The 20,217-nt window shown below is 42.8% G+C and overlaps 1 protein-coding gene across 1 annotated transcript; it reads right to left on the minus strand.

The window, feature by feature from the left end:
* Positions 1–5,290: 5,290 nt before the first annotated feature.
* Positions 5,291–5,944, minus strand: LOC121835528. The gene has a single exon (XM_042289853.1). It carries the CDS (start codon positions 5,942–5,944, stop codon positions 5,291–5,293), a length of 654 nt encoding a protein of 217 aa, XP_042145787.1.
* Positions 5,945–20,217: the final 14,273 nt, after the last annotated feature.

Here is a 20,217-nt window from a genome sequence, read left to right on the forward strand (position 1 = left end):
ACCTGGATGTCTTTTGAAATATCATTTTAAAAGAAAAGAAATAGAAGTGGACCAAGCACCTGAGGTACACCTGAAGTGACAAGAAGATGTGCAGAGGGTTCACCCTTAATTTGGACATATTGAGAACTATTAGTTAAGTGGGAAGCAAGCCAATTTATTAATTGCTAATTTTTGATAATAGATATGAGCGTGGTGAGGAGGTTTGGATGTGAGACGTGGGCTAAAGCTTTTGACAACTCTAAGAAGATTACATCTGTTTGTCGCGTGTCATTTATTGTGCAAGCGAACAAATGCACTGCTTCCGTGAGCTGCGTAACAGCTGATAGGGATTTACCGAAGCCATGTTGAGACGCAACAAGAATAATATGGATTTCGCGATATCATATCACGTATTTAAATATTATATGTTCAACTAGTTTACGGCAAGTACTACCTAATGAAACATGTCTGTAATTTGCTGCATTATTACGATTACCAGATTTGTGGATGGGGAATATTTTTCCTCTCTTCCAATGCGTAAGTAAAACCGGATGTTGTAGACAAGCCGTAAAATGTATGTGTATACATTTCGATGCCCATTCTGCTTACCGCTTTAAGAACTCATTAGGCAAGGAATCGGACCCAGAGCTTTCCTTTGGGTCAAAATTGTTCAGCAAGTTAAATATAGCAGCTTCGGAGATTTCTATAATCTGTATACCAGGAATAGTATTGTCGTTGAAGTCAAAAAGAAAACCGTTGTCCCTCGTAATGACAGATTTAAAAGAAGAGTTAATCTGTAGAAAGAAAAAACAGCAATTGCAGAAACCAAAATTTATTTTTTGTTAGGCGCGACTTAAAGCCAAAACTTCTGAGGCGCACTTGTCAAAAATGAGCGCACCGTTTCGTTAAAATTTTTTTTTATTTATATACTATGTTCTTTAATTAGGTACTTAATTGCTGCATAACGGTAACCTGTTTACAATCAGCTGTTCCCTGATGGATGATGTCTTTTTTTTTTTAACTTGGACAATTTTTTGTTCGAGATGGAGTATATCTCTAGTAATTAATGGAGTTTTCACATGAATCTTCTTTTGACGAAAAATAACATATCGCGCGACACAAATTTTAACAATGTCCAAAAACGAAGCCACATTTGATCAATGTCTCTATAACAAGTACTGCAAAATTGAGTGAAATTAAACAATGGCGCTTCGAGGTCGTCGATGACGCCTTTATCGCCCGCTTTGCAATGGTCTGGTGCACTATTCACGTGAAGATCTAAGTTTATCGAACGGATTAGGGATCGATATAATTTTTTGGTCGGAAACACCGTCATAAATGTTACATAGATAGTCGTGGCTAGATAGGGGATTAAATAAAAGTATAAGATGAAGAGTGGAATGGGGAAGTACCCTAAATTCTAGTAAAGTCCTCAACGACCTGAACTAAATTAAGAAAAAAAATATGTAAACACATTCAACCATATTGACGATTAATGATACTAACCGATATGTCTGGCCAATAAGCATTTGGGAAATTAAAATCTTCCGCAAAAATAAAGTTACTGCCAAAATTAACAAACTTTTCTCGGCTATCATTCAACTTTTAAAGTACACCTAACGAAGAGTTTGGTGGCCTATACATTGCACAAATGATAAGTGATACTCCTTGAACAACCACTTTGCAGAATAAAACTTCTAAGTTCGTCATATCTCTTCTCACTAAATAAAATTGGGAAACTGAATTGACGTATAGATAGCTCGAAGTTAATATCTTCACTTGGTGTATAGGTTACGCCACGTTCATCTCTCCGCTAAATTTAGCGGAAAATACTCGGAGGGACGGACTGACATAATTTTGGGACTGGAGGTTTCGTTCAAAACCATTTCACGCTTTAATAATAACTAGTATACCTTTACTCAGTGTAAGGTAGTGAATGGAATGGGTGGGAGGCAGCTTCAAAGCTTCGAACCAGTCACCGCGCAATCAAGGCCGGTCGGTTAAGACACGAAGTCAGGAAAACCGCGGACGATACGCCTCCCACGATGGAGGCAGTCCACAACGTGCCTGGATGATGGTCCCTGTCACGCGCCGCTGTATACTCGAGCCCATTTTCGGGCCCGAGGTCGATGTCGACTGGGGCAAACACGGATCACGGCCGCATGAAAGTGCGGACACGGTTCCGGCTATGTCGACCTCCGGAACTCCTGCTCGGAGGCGCGTACGCACATACGCACGCACGCACGCACACAAGGCGCGAAGGATAAGTAAACGCATGCAGGAGTGAAAGAGGCGTTGTAGGGGGAAAAGAAGCAATAGTACACCGTTTCATCCTACGATGAACCGTTAAGGGAACTACGAGACTGAGAAACGAATCGCATGCCGCCTGAATGTCACGTGGCCTTGGGGAAATGCGCCGCCGCGACGCGTGGAAGTCCTAGTCCCCTCAAGCGTTCAGAGAGCTTGACTGGCCGGGATGGCTCGAAGTGATTGCTGCGGTGCATCGCGAGCTGCGGCGGGAGGTCTAGCGCTGTCGCGGTACTTGCTTCCGCGCCGGCAAGCCATGAGCATCAGGCCGCTGTGGTAACGGCGCCCGGATATGTTGGCCGCTGCAGGGTCGGGAAATATATAGGCGTACGACGCGGAGACAGCCCTAGGATCAACATGTCGACCCATCCTTCGTATCTAAATGGTCGTGAATCAATATGACAGGTCAAACAAATATACGCATCCTGGATTAGAGAAAGTTTGGGGGAGGAACGGCGGATGACCGCGGTCATCTGAGAACTCGGAGAATGTGGATATGTGTTTGGATTGAGGTAGAGTGAACTCGCCGTATCCCTCTAATTCAGACAACGCGTAATAAAAAATTGCGGAGTCGACGATGTTGAGTGGTTTAGTATGTGCTCAATTTGATTTTAAAGGGATTAAAACGATCGATATTCTAAACCTTTCAAAAAAAGTATATGTGCTCGGCCAATTCCCGACTAGAACGAAACTAAAAAAAAAAACGTATTGGCGACAAACGTTTCATTCTCTCGCTTTTTTTGTTTTATTATTTCTAAAGGACCGAAGATGGATTTTGAAACTTCGACCATTGTTACAGATAGATATTGTGTTTGTGTGTTTCGCCAGGCTCAGATTTCCATCACAAAAGAATGAAGCTTTGTACGTGTTTTTTGAAACTTCCATTCATGTGGTAATAAAAATAGATTTTTGTTTGTATTGATTATATTAAGAAAGTAAGTACCTAGCCCCTCTCTGAGATAATTCACCTGATTTAGTGAAGAGGAAAAAAATGTTGTTACTGTCAGCGGTATGGCATGGATTATATATCAAATCAACGCTAAAACAAATCCGTATTTAAAAAGCGCAATATTCTTAATGTCAGGCGATATTATCATTAAGAGAAACAATCTTGAACGTGAGATGAATCTGGAACAAATTTTAGATATTTTTATGGTGCTATTTGCTTTTCATCGTTATATTATGTTATCTCGTACAGCACGTCTGGCAGGATGTAAAATATTCATTACATATCTAACATTATTCTTGTAATCCCCATAGAACACCTTACGTCTGGAGATATAATATAATTTAAGCTCGATTCCAAGATGCAAAACTTAGTCATAATCATTATTTTTTGACTAAATATAATTATTTATTGGTACCATTGAGGGAGACACTCACAGCCAGCTGCCCTATAAACAGACGGATAAATAGGAACGCAATAAAATGTTATTTAACAGTTGATATGTATTTTAAGAGTGACGATACCCAAGTCAACTTGCAGTTAATTGAGTTTATTAGAGCGAAAGAAAATCGTCTTGTCAAAACCAACACAGAGCATCTTCTGCTTGGCGGGGAACGGGGTGGTGATCCGCTACTGCGCATGTTCCAGACAGGACAGAGACAGGAGAAGGAAACTTCGCCGGGTCCCGCTCGTGAAACCGGGGTTGTCGGGTGGCTCTCCGTCGGTCGGGGACCATAGCCCGTCTCGCTGGCTCGTACGGTGTGTACGTAGCACTCCTCCACCCTTAGTTTCCGTCAAGCGGCTTGAAACCCCGAAGGCTTCCGTCTCGGAGGAGTTGACCTTCTTGGCACGAACATGCTTGGCGTCTTGGGAATGCCGACGTCGTCCATCCATAGGCCGTCCTCAGAAGTTGGTGTTTCCATTTGCGGAGTCTCCAACCTTATCTGGTCGGAGTGTCGGACAAAATCGCCGTCTGGTGTAGTAACGACTGCCATGCGCGCTTCCTTCGTCTCTTTTACGACTCCCGGAATCCAACGGGAACCCGATACGTAGTTGCGGGTAAGCACGGTTCTTCCTCGTCTAAATCCTTTGTCAATGGTGGTCTGAGGTTGATATGCTTCCTTTTGCTCCTGCCGCGCGGGGTTAACGAGGTCCAGTCTCGAGTGTAGCTGACGTCCTACCAAGAGTTCTGCCGGAGAATTTCCTGACGTGTTGGGTGTTCGCCGGTATGAAAGCGACCAGCGGTCCAGCTCTGTTTGTAGGCCTTCGCCGAAAATCTTTTTCAGCGCCGACTTCATCGTTAGCACCGCTTGTTCGGCAAGTCCATTCGATTGTAGGTGCAGCTCGATCGTGTCACGCGCCGTTCTGGAACGTGGAGTCCTTAAAGGGTTGTCCGATGAAAGGGGTGCCATTGTGCGAAACGATACGGTGTATATGGTACTCTAAATCGAGCAAATAATCCTCACATTACTTCTACGGTTTCCTCGGAAGTGGCATTCTTCACCAAAACAGCCTCCATCCACTTAGAGTAGCTGTCTACTGCAATTAGTAGCATTTATCCGTCGACTGGCCCCGCATAGTCGATATAGATTCTTAACCAGGGAATGGCCGCTGCTGGCCACGACAGTGGCTCCCTTGAGGGCGGCATGGTTGGCGCTTCCTGGCACTGATGACAGTCGTGAGCCATGTTCTCGACGTAGCGACTCATGTTTGGCCACCAACAGAGCGACCTGGCCAGGGACTTCATCACAGCCATCCCAGAGTGGGCGTCGTGTAGCCCCAGCAGCACTGCTTACCTTGCTTTTCGTGGAATTACCACTCTTCTCCCCCCGCCACGGGTCCTGCCTCCACCGACATCTCCGCTCTACGGGACCAGAAGGGTTCGAGAGTGGGATCTTTTGGCTGAGTTGGCCATCCTTACAGGATAGTCGATCGAACTTCCCTCAACTCTGTGTCCGCCGCTGTCAAATCCGCGAGTTGTTTCACCGAAAGCGATCCTGTTTCGAGTTGCTTTTCGACTTGCTCTTGGCTTGTCGGTGATTTACTTGGTCCTGCGTCTTAGTCAAGGTGCAGGTGCACTGATGGTTCCTCCATTTGACCTATTCCAGGCTTGAACAACTCGCGAAACTTCGTCTTGAGTTCGAAGACCCGGTCTTCCACCTCAGCGAAGTTGATCGTCTGGATTACACGTAGCGCTCCAGTTACCTCATGGCCGCACAGACTCGGTCCATTGTAGTCCAAGACGTAAACTGACGCCTTTGCACTCTGTCTTTTGTGTTCCAACCTCATGTAGGTAACTCTTTTACTGGTAGGGCTTCCAGGTAGCATGATAGCTTCGTCTGACGAAAGGCCAGTTTTTGCCATGACTGATGATTTTGTTGGAACACTCACCGAAATGATCCATACTGGGGCACCGGTGTTGACTTTTATAGTGACAAGAACTCCGTTCCCACTCAGCGGGATGTTCCATGGTTTGTGCACCGGCAGCTCACTGACGCTGTTGATCGCGCGAAGATCCAATTCCTCTCCGGGTGCCAATCGCGCTGCAGCGACGACGTGGCCCTGATCTTGGTGTGCCCAACCACTTGCTTGAGAGCGCGACATGCACACCTTTGCGAGGTGTCCCGTTTTTTCACACTTAAAGCAGACGCTTGACATGAAAGGGGCCTTTTTAGGGTTGTGATCGTGATTGTCACGCCGTCCGCACTTCATGTGCTGTTTTCCTTGAGACTGGGGTGCTTCGCTTCGTGGGAAGCGTCCCACATGCTTATTCTTTACACCTCGTTCGCTCACTTGTTGACCTGGCGGTAGTCTGGGCCTTGTTCCTTAAAGTCCCATGCCTTCTTGCTAGCGGTTTCCACAGTCAGTGCTATGCGCTTTAGTTTTTCCAAGGTGAGCGCTGACTCTGCCAGCAGTCTCTTCTGCACTCCAACACCGTGCACACCGCACACCAGTCGATCCCAATCATAACGTCGAGGGTGTCGCAGCACTCTCAGAACACGGTGAGTTTCCGCAGAGCTGCAAAAAATTCCGAAATGGTTTCCGCCTTTTTTTTTTTTTTTTTGGGGGGGGGGGGGGGGGGACGGCTATTGAACTTCTACCGTTCCATTATTTCGGATGGTCTCGGTGGGAAGTGCTGGTTCATAGCCTCCACGAGCTCCTCGAACGTCCTTATACTTGGCCTTATGGAAGTCGATAAACTTCAAAGTAACCCGTAGGTATTCGGTCCTACGCAAGACAGAAAGATTTCGGTCTTCTGCTTGTCGCCGATAATCTGTTTACCGACGCGGAACTGCTCCAAGCGTTCTGCGTACTTCGTCCATGGCTCCACCTCCGCGTCGTACGCAGGGCGGTGCCGATAGTCGCCAACTTTCTTTCAGTTGCGAGTTCTTTCCGAGAAAAACAAATGACAAACCAGCGGGACTTCCCTTGACAGCTATTGGGAAGCTGGATGGGGGTTTCGATATCGTCGTTCTCGTCATCATTTGATGTTTATTTTAAGAGTGACGGTATCTGAGTCAAGTTGCGGTTAACTGGGTTCATTAGAGCGAAAGGAAAGAGTCTATTCCAAAACCAGCACAGAACAACTTCTGCGTGCCGGGGAGTGGCAGTGTTGCGCCGCTGCTTTTGTTTCAGCCAGGAGAGAAACGCGGGAGAGGGAAACTCCGCCGGCCTCGCTCGTGAAACCGGGGGTGTCGGGTGACTCTCCGTCGGTGAGGGAACATGGCTCCTACCGCTGGCTCGTACGGCGCGTACGCAGCAAGAGTATTAACAAAACATAACAATATTGTATTGCGATTGCTGTACCAATTAGTGAACAAATGTTAGGACGCAAACGAGCTGGTGGTGGTTAGATTGTGTTAGAGACTTTGTGTTTGTCCGTCCCTTCTCGTTCCAGTCATGGGGTTTTCAGTTAAATGCTGCACCAACTTTCCTGTGCTGGATTTTCTACTTCGGAAATGTGCGACTACTTATCACCTCTGTGTTAAATAACTAAGAACTTCTTTCAGGGATTCGGTGATAAGTTAATATATGTATTATACGAGTGTTGATATACCCTTAAACAAAATTCATGTTGCGCACAAGACTTCATATAATGAAATCTGAAGACACCCCAATAAGTTTATACTTAAAAGAAAAAAAAAAAAAAGATCTGAAGACTGAACGTCATATCTCGAATGACACGTTCCTATAAAGGCAGTAAGCTCGAATTGCAGTGTTTTACTTAAAAAATTAATGATCGGCCTTAAAATCCCACTTGTTTTGTAATGAAGAAAGACAAAGGTTACATTTGTTCTGGTTCCCAAATTAATTCACTTCGGCTCAATACTCTTGGCACGCTTGCGGCAAACGACGATCCATCGTACATCATAATGGTATTTCTAATGCTTGCATCAAGAAATGACCAATAACACAAAACACGCGTGTTACACGTAAAGCATAAACATGTATGTTACATCATACGTCACCTGTAAATAATTCATAATAAAGACAGGTAATGCTTTTTCTGTGGCATATTCATGTCAGATTCATCTGTAAACGATGCCAGTTTGCTTCAAAATCGCCGAGGCTTCGTGACAAATCTGTAATTTCAAAAGTTCGCGTTTTCTTCTAGAGCATCAGTTTTCTTGTGAGCATGATTGCTTTGAAACTCGTAGTCTTTTTTTTTCGTACTGACTTTTTGCGTTTAGATTTGAAAGGAGTCGTGAGGTCAGTTGAGAAGTAAGAGTGTCAATAGCTTTTCTCTCCGCTTGATATTACATAAGGTGAATCCGCTACGCTTGACTCCGCTGGCTGAGAGCGCCAGTGGCGCAGGACAAGCCCATGCCTCCATGGTTACGTCGCCAAAAGTGGGTTCAAATCACACTTCGGCAGTAATTCAATCACAGTAATTTAACTAATTTTTGATGATCTGTAATTGTATTTCATTACTTTCTGCAAAAATTGACTGTAGTCGTTGTTTAATTACTTTCTAGCGTCAGTAATTGGCAAATTTCAGGCACACTTACGATTACTTTCGCAATACTTACAGGCGCCGACGGAACCTCTCTCAAAGCCTAGGCTCTCGCACAAGCGGCCCCAGCGCTCGGTGACACACTCATACGCACAGAAATGCACGCACACACACGCACAACAGAAATAGAGCCGCGTTGTTTGTTGTTTTGCCGCTTACGCTGAGGGCTGAGAGACAGTCCTCTTTGGAAACTACATCAACCGCGTCGTGTAGCGCCGTCTGCGGTATGAGCAGAAAGAAATATCATAGACATGCCAAAATATTGAGAGATAAAAACTAATTTTCTGCTTCAGCTTTCAGCCGAAGTTGGGAATTTTTATTATCTATGATGCTATTTTGATTTCTTTGCCAGTTTTTACGTCCATCTTCCAGTACTGTCGCATATGTGTTTCTTTGTATTGTTTTCAAATTTATTTCCCGTTCACCTTACTTCAAAAATTATTTGAATAATCATTTTGGAGACTGACCTCGCACCTGTGAATATTGTCACCATTCATTCGAGAACCCCGATTTGGTTCTTATATGTTTCTGATCCATTATAATTTCAACTCAGTGTAAATAATTTACAATAACAAGAAATGTTGATAGGTGAATCCGGTCGTATTAGCGCGTGCAGATTGCAGTTTTATATTAACACAATTAAAATATTAAGATATGACAAATTGTAGCATTCTTATTTGCCGGGCTAGCACAAGTCTGTCAACCCAATTTTACTTTAGCGTTCTGGCGTCTTCGACTATACGAACTAATTTATTAATATTTATTGAAAACATAAGAAAATAGGACTTCATTACTCCAAGCAGTCAAGTTATATTATTATTTTAACAAAATTTATAAAAGGTACGTACAAAACAGAAATGCTTTATACACCCAAACATTGGGCAAGGAGTGCGCAGATGCACTGTTTTCTAAGCAACTCATTTAAAGTTATATGGCCATAGTTGGTTCGCTCTCAGAGATAAGGAATTATAAAGTAATTGCATTAATTTTTAAAGGTAACTTCTTAATTTAATGAATTACTTTGTACGTAGTAGTAATAGTAATTATAGTTAAACTACATCTGGAGCAAAGTAATACTAATAGCAACTAAATTACATTTTATAAGTAATGTACCCATGGATGGCTCAGATGCGGAGCATGCAGCTCATGACCGCTCCTTGGGAGCTTAGTACTTATATATTAAGAAGCCACAATTCACAATAGTCTGATATCGTATGCAAACAAGAAGCATTGGAACGCCCATTACACAGCAGTGAACCTATACCTGTCCAAAGTTTCCTAGAAAATATTTTTTCAGTGATAGCATATTGAAAAGGAGTGAATATGAGGAAGCCTAATTTTCCTCACCATCCCATCCTAATATGTTTTCGACGTTCTAAAATACGGATGCGAGTCCATTTTTTTTTTTGCACACAGTTGCAGAGCATCACTACTATCTATGAAGATTAGCTTTTTTAATAAAAAAATTCAAAACCCTTTCGACCATAAAATTTCATCTGCGATAGGGGCACTGAGCATGACACTCTATGTGAAACGGGGTGTTCGGTTCTAAGTAGAAGAAGTCATTCTGTAGGTAAAATCTTGATCCTGCTTCGTCATTCGTTGGGTTCACTTCGTAGACAATACAAATAAACTTGCCGAGTCATCTGAAAAAAAATAGAAGCACCGGCAGTTTTTTTTCTAAATACCGGCGAATAATTTATTTATTGTAAAGAATATCCGAGAGTACCCTGACTATATTAGATAAATTAAAAACAATTAGATACAACTCTTTTTTTTTAGTATGACCCAGAGAATAAAAATAAATGTGCTGTCCCCTTAAAAATATAATTCTATGCGAACAGTGAATCTCTGGACTCTCAAGGATAACCGTGTGTTGTTTGTGGCCGATGCTTCTGTTCCAACATGATTAAAAAGGGTAAATCGCGTTGCACAAAAGCCGGCAGCAAACATGGCGCGTTATTTCTAGATTTCATTCTTGCTTGTGATATTTCTCCCTGTTTTCTGGACCCTCCCCTATGTTTACCGTGCTTTATCTTTAAACTCCTGCGTGAAGAGTTACCCCTACTCCTTGTCTGATCTTGTTTGTTTTGAGCAAACATTTCTCAGGAAGAAAACCCCTCGAGCTGTTTACAATTTTGATAAAGCACCAGGAAAGTACTCCGCCCTCAGCTAGGCAACAAACAATTTGTCTTCAGCGACCAACTTTCTTGTTAAAGATCATAAAGAATGCCATTAATTTCATACAATATTTTGAAAAAAAAAAACGCTGATGAGTAATATATTTTTTTACATTCTAGAAATTTGTCGATAAGGCTGCGCCCCTAGATTTTCCGATCGAAATATCATCGCACCGCCCCTCAGTACAAACGCGCCATTTTTGTGGCTTCAGTCAAAAGAAAGGAGCATCCGTCAGCATCTTTTTACCCAGACTGGCGCTCGCAAAAACAAACAAAGCTACGCCGAATGTCGAATGCCACTGACAGCATTCGGCATAGAATGGCGTGTTGTTATTGGTTTCGTTTAAAGGGGGGGGGGGGGAGAATTGTAGCACCTTCTGTATTTCTTACGTCGCAACAGGTTATAGACTTAAATAATGCTTCGTGCTTCGGGCATGTCAAAGCTGACTTAACTTTAATCTCCAGGTTGTGTGTTTGCAACGTTTTGTGAACAAAAAGTTAGAGCACAACCAATCTGTCTAGGATTAGACAAAACACAACCCCAAGACTATATGTAAGCAATATGCGTACATTGCTTACCTGCATTCTCGGGTTGTATTATGCCTAAGGGTTCGTGTGCGTGTTTTTCTTATATTCAAATTTATTAAAGCAACGAAGCTAGATTGTCGATAAATTGAGTATTACGTTGCAGTTCTGTTCCACGATAACCGAATGAAGATATGTAATCATCAGAGAAAATATGAAACGTATGTTTTAACTGCACCTCCATTAACATTCTTTTTCTTGCCATGCATATGTGTAAGGTTTCCTAAGAAGTGGAACTTTGCTCATCATCTCAATGTCATACCTTTGTAAGGACAAAAAGCAACTAATATTTACGCACAGCTTTTTTTGTGAATTCAACAAAGGGTCTCATGAAAATCAAAGTATTGACTAAAGAAATAATTAAACATAAAAGCCAAGAGCAACTTTAATATTTTTTTCTCTCAGAGCTGCGAGATAAAATGCGCTACTGATTCCTTGTCTACATGAAATACCGCGGTACAAGGAGCTGAGATGAATGATGTTCTGGTGTTTGGCGCCGAGAGGATTAGGGGGAATATCTGAAACATCCCCTTTACCATAAACACAGTCCTCAATCACGCTATGATGTTTAGGAAAAAAAATGACGATGGGTTGATCATGCTGAGAAAGCCCGGGGAGCACAATGAATATGTTGTGAATGACATGCGTGCAAGCTATGGTTGTGTGACTTCATGGTTGTGGTGTGAGGTTGTGTGACGTTACACACTTACATCGTGTGACGTCACGTTACACACGATGTAAGTGTGTAACGTGACGTCACATAAGAAAGAGCAGTGACCAAAACCTTTACGAACATTTTATATTTTTTAAGAGGTAGGAGCCGCGCCTGTCACGAAAAAAAATTGCTGATGGAAGGTTTCAGTGCTACTCGACATCAAAATCCTCCTTTGCAGTCAAACGTAGCACATAACATTATGTAAAGCATGTGTGAACAAGGGAAAAATTAATAACATCTTAAACCTGATGGAAGCAGTTACTAGGTGTCAAAACCTTGAATAATATTAAAAAAAAATTCTCGAGGTTTCTTTTTCAGAAGCAGCGGCATGAACAGAGCAAAGAAGTTTCGCCTACTATTTTTGTTTACCTGATTCGTGTTTTCTTAATAATTAGCATTGTACATCGGTCGAAGGACTACCTAAGTTAAATTATTAAGTATATTAACCCGGATTCATTAAAATCATTTGAAAATTCGAAGCATCACCGTAGTGTTATGAAATTAGACAAACGAGTTTATATTTTTACTTCGGAGTGGAGGTTAGGGTTACTTTGAATTTCTGAAAAGAGGGTGCGCAATCATTACTCCAAGAGAAAGAAGGGCGCCCAAATCGTCTTCTTCTCCTCCGATGCTTTCGTTTCCTTCCCAACAATAGGCTACAAAATTTGCCCAAGCTGCTCTCGTCAGGACTAAGTAACCTGTAACACGCATCCCTTACTTGAAATCCTCTCAAAACATGCATAATTAATCACCTCGCAGCTGTTGAGAATCCCGATATTTTTGTTTCTTCAGTCATTCATTTTTTGTGACGGAATATTTTCTAATTAAAAAAGGTCGGTATTTGATTATACTCTGAGGAACATGGACATACTTCGTTTTTATACAAAATACTACGTGCGTCAAGAAATTGTACCATATTCAGATGAGAAGTGCACACTCAAACAGCAGATGAACAAAAACGTGCATATTCGTCTATGCTGCCCCGCAATGTATGCGTAATGCTGGTGATTAGTACTGTCTTAATGAATTCAACCAATTAGACCAATTAGAATGACTACTGATATTCTACTTCAGTATGTTTATTCCGTCTCAGGGGCAAATAATGTGGACAACTGTCTTCCAAGTAGAAACTCCATCATAATTATGGAGTCATACCGGTTGCTTTTTTTGATTTAGGAATTGAAGATGACGTGACAGCTCTAGTTATGAAGGAACTCTACGTAATTATTGTAACCTTGGCATTACCTCCACAGCACGTGTTTTATTTTCATAAACAAAATTTAATCTTGGCAAAATCTTCTCGTTTACGTTGTCTATAACAAATTAAAAAAGAGTTGTGGAACCATGGTGTTACTTCATGACTCATTATTCATATTTAACTCGTTCTTTAGTTCATGTTCAATGTTACATTACCGTTCACGTAATGCCCTGCTAATCTCACAGGAATAGCGTAGTATTCGGCCACGCGGAATTCCAAAGCTCATTGATCGCTTGCGTGCTAATTCGGCTTGTGGCGCCGATAACATCTCAACAACGTTCCTTAATATGAAAAAGATTAAATATTTATTCCCTGTGCCACCTTCTTTGAGCATCACTCAACTCATCTGAATTACCTGAATTGAAAATTTGCAAAGGTAACCCCCGTGTATAAATCTGGAGGCCGCAATGATCCATCTAATTATAAACCCACCTCCCAAACAAGCATCTCATGGAAACTATTAGACCACGTCATATACTCTCAAGCCAAAGACTACTGCATTAACTTCATCCATCTTCACCCTGACCAACACGGCTTTAGGAAACATCTTTCTTGCAAAACTCAGCTATTTGAATTTGTGACAGACGAAGATAATGCATTTAATGGCTCTTGTATGGACCAACTCAACTCACAGACTTCATGCCACTGTGGTGGCGCTGCTGTCGGCACTGCGCATGCGCAAGACGTTTTACTCCTCGAGATATTAAGATGCTATTTTTATTGATTTCGTTAGAGCATTCGATACTATGCGTCATCAATGCTAACTCTTGAAACTCACTCAGCTAAACATGAGTAGTCCTGTTATCAGCTACATTCCATCATTTCTTACTAATCGGAAGCAGTCAATTTATCTAAATGACACCTCATCCTCTCCCATTAATTTGACTTCCGGAGTTCCCCAGGGCAGCCTCTTAGGACCAATTTCGTTTCTCATCTGCATACACGACCCACCTTCACTAATCTCGTCATCCTTTAGACTTTTCGCCTATGATTGTGTTTGGTACTGCCAAATGTCCCGTCCTAGTGACTCGGAGATTCTTCAACGCGACCTGGACACCTTAGCAGAGCGTGTGTAACATGGCAAAGGAACATGAATAATCCTAAACCAAGGTAATTTCTTTTAATTCTTATAAAAACCACAATTTTGACTACTCAATTTTCTCCGCTTTTTTCAATCGGTTCCCTGATATAAGTACCTAGGTATCACTTTCACTGAAGATATGATTCGGGATGCTCACATCGGTAATATAGTTAACAAAGCATAAAGAACACTTGGATTTCTTAGAAGACATTTCCATTTAGCACAACAGGACGTTAAATTTACGACATATAGAACCCTCGTTCAGTCAAAACTGGAACATGCCAGTACTATTTGGTACCAATCTCAGCAGTACCTCACAGATTAGTGTCTACAAAACAAAGCCGCCTGCTTCATTCATCGTAACTATTTTTCTAAATTCAGTATATCTAACCTCAAGGTTATTTCTAACTTAACTCTTCTTGATTCCCGCCATAAACTCTCGCATCTTTACTTCTTTTACAGCTTGTATTACAACATGCCATTGTTCATGCTCACCTACTGTAAGCCTGCCATATACATTTTTTTTTGCATCACGGTGGCTCCTTAAAAATTTAATTTCTATTCGGCCGCACAAATTCATTCAAAAATTCTCCTTTTGCTCTGGCTATTAATAATTGTGGTTGCCTCTCAAACGATATAGCTACGGGGGCTAACGAAATGATATTCTGCGCAAAATCTTGTTCTCAATGTGATTCAATCTTAGTTCTTTGAGTCGCCAGTATAAACATCGTTCTTTTGTTTTGCTTTTTCTATCCCCCCTACCCCCCATCATGCAAAACGTTCGAACGAACGTCTTTGAGTGTAATAGACTTGAACTTAAACTTGATCTTGAATTTGAAATATTCCTAAGATTTCTATAGGGTTATATATCTCCAAGGTATATATTGTTATGCGTTGTATTATGCCAACAACAGTTTATTCCTAACATTTCTATAGGGTTATAAATCTCCAAGGTATATATTGTTATGCGATGTATTATGCCAACAACAGTTTGAGTTATTAGTTTTCTACCGTACCCACCTTTGCGTCATCTCGCACAAACAATTAGATAAAGGTTTCATACTGAAGTGTAGCATTACCTCGCACTTAGACTCTCCTCACCCGAAAGCAAAATTTAAACTAAGACCACCCTGCCACTGTCTTGTGCATTACCAACACTGCCTTCAAATCTAAACTTTGTAAACGCCTACTATAACCAAACGTTCTTCATGTATTTTAGAATTTTCTCACTCCCCTTTGTAGCCCCAAATAGCAATGAGAGCAAATAAATAAATACATAAATAAAAATGTACACGGACTTTGGAAATGACGATAATGTCTTATCTAAAACAAGAATTTATAGCCCAAAAATGTTCGGTGATAGTAAGATCGGGACGAGCTTAGATATACAACTAAATAAGTCCCCACCACTTTCTAGTTATATTTTTTTTTATTGCACGAGTACCATAAAATAAATGTAATAGGTTATGCTTAACGATAAGAAAGAGCAGAACAAATACACCATACCTTCACAAAAGCAATTTGTCTTCCTCAGAAGCAAACCGCAACGGTTTGCTTCTGAAAAAGACAAAGTCGTAAAAAATTTAAAAAAAAGTAGAACAATATAACGCAATCTGAAATGAATAGATGCAGCAACGAATCTACTCTAAATAAAGTTCAATATATATATATATATATATATATATATATATATATATATATAATATATATATATATATATATATATATATATATATATATATATATATATATATATATATATATATATATATATTTTTTTTTTTTTTTTTTTTTTGTGGGAGTGCAGGCGACGCAGTGTCGGAGGGGGCGCGAAGTTTCGAGCTTATGGCGCTGTTTTCAGAAATAACTTTCCGTAGGAAAGATTTTCCCCCGTATGTGACAAATCATGTTGCTACAGGGGAACATGAAGCATGTTCCCATGTAGCAACATGTACAGTACATGGGAACATGTAGCAACATGACAAGTAATGTTGCTACATGGTTTTCCAGTGCTAAAGGCAAAGCGCGTCTCGCGAGCTGCTTGTATATGTGTGTGTGCGTGCGCGAAAGCGCCCGTGCGCCCGTGCGCGTGGGCGAGGGGGTGCGTGTGCGCATGTACGCGTGGGTGTGCATTTGCGTAAGCGCGTGTGTGCACGGCTGCGCGTGTGTATGTGCGTATTTATTGTTCATGCATGGCTCTTTCAATCAGAGACCCCCAAGATAGTTTGAACATTAGAGCAACAAACCGACCGCCGTTCGCATTAGGTTAGGCTACTAACAGACACCAATAATGGCCGTCCCGAGAAACCCAAACGGCCCTACACAGTGGCTCCCGGGAGCTTGTGGGTAAGATTTCTGGCACGCGTATTTCAGGCAAAAGGGCGACTTCCTCTTCTTCCTCCTACGATGAACGGCAGCTGATACTGCGAGCTGTCGAAGCTAATAGCAAGCCGTGTCAGTGCCGCCTAACCTTCGGAAGAGACGCGGCCACGCGGTCACCTGATACGTTCACGACGCTCGATTGGCTGCGACGGCTGGTAGCGTCCACCGCGGTCCATCAGGAGGTGAGTAGCGAAGCCCCGCAGCCAAAGAAATCTACATCAGCCCGATTGGTTGCCGGCGTGCGCGTAAACCTTGCTGCTCGCCAAGATCTTGTTGCGGGGCCTAAGTGGCTTAGCGACCGCAGGGGTGCGCCCGGAAACTACCCGCGACGTCATTAGCGAAATCGCCCACGTCCGCGCTCCGCGATCCACAGATCTACAGCGGATTAAGGATCTTCCCATCTGGCCTGGATTAGGAGACTTTGCAAGGGCTCGTCCGCCCCTCGAGGTAACTTCGCGTCTCCTGGGTTTACGGGCAGGTGCTCGGACGCGAGTCGGCAAAGCCTGCGGAAGCGGCCATCAATTTGTGAGTTTGTGAGTGTTAGTTCCTGTTTTCCTCTTCGGGGCACCGGACGAAGGAGTTGCTTAGGCTCGGAGTGCTTCTGAGGCGCCTATGTGCCTCCTACCTGTATTGGAAAGGAGGCGTGATCGGTCATGTCATGGAGTGTGTACGTGCTCGAGCCGACACGCCATTCCTAGATCAAAATTGTTGTGCTCGGCTGGTGAAACGTTTTTCTTTCTTGTTTCGTTTTTTTGTGTTGTAAGACACGTACTCGTCCACTTCCCCCTCCCCCCTATTTCGGCATAAGTTTGGTCACCATCCAGATGAGAAATAGAAATATGAAAACCTTTTCCTTCGATGATCCCACAATTATATAATAAAAATGAGAGAAAATATTGTCCATGTTGTTCAGTACAATCCTGAACGCAATATATCAATCATATTTTTTCATAGTCAAAAATGTTTGCGAATAAATAACTATTAAGCATTCAAATACTCCTACTTTTGATCGGAATGTTTAGCCAAACAATGTAACCGGTTGAGCAGTCTATAGCAAGCTGATGTTTATATTTCTCTTTCCGGTCATCCCGCTGAGGTAGTGTTATTCAAAGGCGTATAAATCATGTCACAGTAGTTTGAACTGCGAGAAAGATAAGACAAGTAAGCTAATTTGAGCTGCTGAACCAGTTGTTGATACCCGTCCAAAAACACGTTCAAAAAGAAAACCATTTCCGTCTGCTTTCTGCACTCCCAAATACACAGTTTGAAAAAAAAAAAAAAAGTCTCAAAGGGTGCACTGCTTTGCGGCACACAAAATATCAACCACTCGTGTTTTTTTTTTTCTTTTTTTTTTTCACCCGTTTATGCACTTAGAAAGGAAAATGTTATTTTAGTGCAATGGACATATGCTATCTTAGTGGCTAAAAGGCCTCCATCCTTTTCCAATTGAAGCTTGTAACGTTCCAAACCAAGGCGAGGTCGTGCTCCATCTACGGCACACTTATAGGGATGGTCCGCAACACCATCGCTCGACAGAGACCCTCTCGAAGACCCGCAACCAAGGCTCTCGAACATCGGCCGAAGTAACCAACGTCAACGGGTCTTCGTCTTCCTCTTTCACCGAAGCCTTTCACATAAACCTCCGGGCGAATGACTGTGGCTGTTGAACCTCACCTTCATCGAAGCCAGCAGCCACCACCAATCGCACCAGGATCCCGCCGATGACGCAACACCGTAAAGTCACCGCGGCTATAAAAGGGGGACCCGCGGACACGCGCGACGGAGACGGATTGTGACTTACCCTCTGCCGCTACCATCATCTACTCAAGTCCCATTAAAACAACGTCATCCGCATACCCCAAACCCGGTCTCCAGCCTGTCCGTCCCCCAGCCCTTAACAACTGGTCACCAGCGATGGGATCCTTCCTGGCACGGATGAGCGCAACGGCCAAACTACAGCTGAGCAAGAAGAGGTGTCAGCCGGCATCGAACGTCCCTGAGCGCCCTGAGCCAGTGACTGAGCACGGCCCAAGGTTCATCCGTCATTGGTGCCTGGTACTTCTGCGGAAATCGGAACGATGTAGCTGACCTCTGGCTGGTAAGATGGGCGGAAGGGCAGGAATCGGGCGGCCAGGTTTCGCGGGTATTCGGCTCGAATTTCGGGAAGCTGCTGAGTTTTGGTTGTCGTGCCAAGCTTTTTAAAGCTGAGCTTGGATCTCGGAGGGCGAAATGTAACGCCCGTAAGGCGAAGTTTTTTCGAAGCTAACCGTCTAGATAAGGTTGACGCTTGCTTCTCAACGACTTACTGTGCTTGATTCTGGAGCAGAGCGGGGTTTTGGGAAAATTGTTTTGACGCAAGCTGCGATTTTAGCGCAGCCTGGTTGCTACCGTGACTACTCTCAGGAAATGAAGCAGCCCGGCATGCAGGGTAAATTTTAATTAAATTTAAATATTACTTTAGATGTGGACATTGTTTTGCGCTTTTATGAGTTTTACGTAGGATTCCCTTGAGCCAAGGGTGAGCTCAACATTGGAAAATGTTTCTGGGAACACTTTTGTCGAGTTTTTCAAGTTCTTTTGAGTTCACTGTATCATAGGACTCTCAGAGAGCAGGTTTTATGCAGAGTTTGTTCAGAAATACGTCTTTTTTGTAGTTTGAAAGGCTAGGTAGATAGAGTTATGATAGATGATTACAGTACTGTTTGACTGACCCCAGAGTTTAGATGGATCTGTCGAAGCTAAGAAACGAACAACTCCTAGAGCTTCCTAAGGGACTTGTGGTTTATACACCAAGAGCTGTTAGAAAGGTTCACCTGATTTCAGAAATAGAAGAATCTACCGATAAGAGTAAAGGTCCGTTCACACTCTTGCAATCGAGTACGACTGAGAGAGACCAGACCGGTTTTTAAGCCTTTTGCGACGTCTTAGAACCGGATGCGCCGCTGCAGGGCTGGTTCTAAGACGTTGTAAGAGGCTTGAAAACCTGTCTGGTCTCTCTCGGTCGTACTCGGTTGCAAGAGTGTGAACGGGCCTTAAAATACAAAATCTGTGGGATGGTATCGTGGAAAGAAAAACTCGCGAGGCCCTGGAGCCGCGGAGGCAAATGGCTCGGGAAGCTAATGACCGGCAGCGACAAGCAGCTCGAGTGGCAGAGACGCTAGCGAAGAGTTCAAGAAGCAAAAAGAGAGAAAGAGAGAGAATAAACTTACAAGCGGCTCGTGAGGACGCAGAAAAGGAAAGGCAAGCGGACCTTAGACGAGAAGAGCTAGCGCTCAAAAGGTTAGAATTTGAAGGCGGAGGTTTGAGCGTTAACACTAATCAATTTGCCAGTGGAAGGGAAACTTTTTAGATGAGCTAGTTAATGAAACCATTTAAGGTTGAAAACGACATCGGCTTGTTTCTATTTAATTTTAAGCAAGTCTGTAAACACATGCCCTTTCCAAAAGAGTCATGGCCATTTCGACTTCTAGCACTGTTGCCTTGCAAAGTTGCAGAAGTTAAGGCTAGACACACAAATGAACAATTTTCAGAGTATGACTGTGTGAAGGCGAGCCTATATAAAAGACAAAGGTTGTACGCGGAGGCCTTCCACCAGAAGTTCAGGAATTGAAAAAAAGAAAAAGCCAAGTCAGTCATATGCTGACTTCGTTTACACGTTGCGAGCCAACATGGTGGAATGGCTGAAATGCGAAGTTTTTTAGATCACAATAAAGTGATAGTGTTGTTTTGTCTAGAAAAGGTTTTCCGTATTATTCCACTATATGTGATGG

The sequence above is a fragment of the Ixodes scapularis genome, unplaced genomic scaffold (genome assembly GCF_016920785.2).
Source record: "Ixodes scapularis isolate PalLabHiFi unplaced genomic scaffold, ASM1692078v2 PGA_scaffold0__279_contigs__length_252992795, whole genome shotgun sequence".
In the NCBI taxonomy this organism is placed as follows: Eukaryota; Metazoa; Arthropoda; class Arachnida; order Ixodida; family Ixodidae; genus Ixodes; species Ixodes scapularis.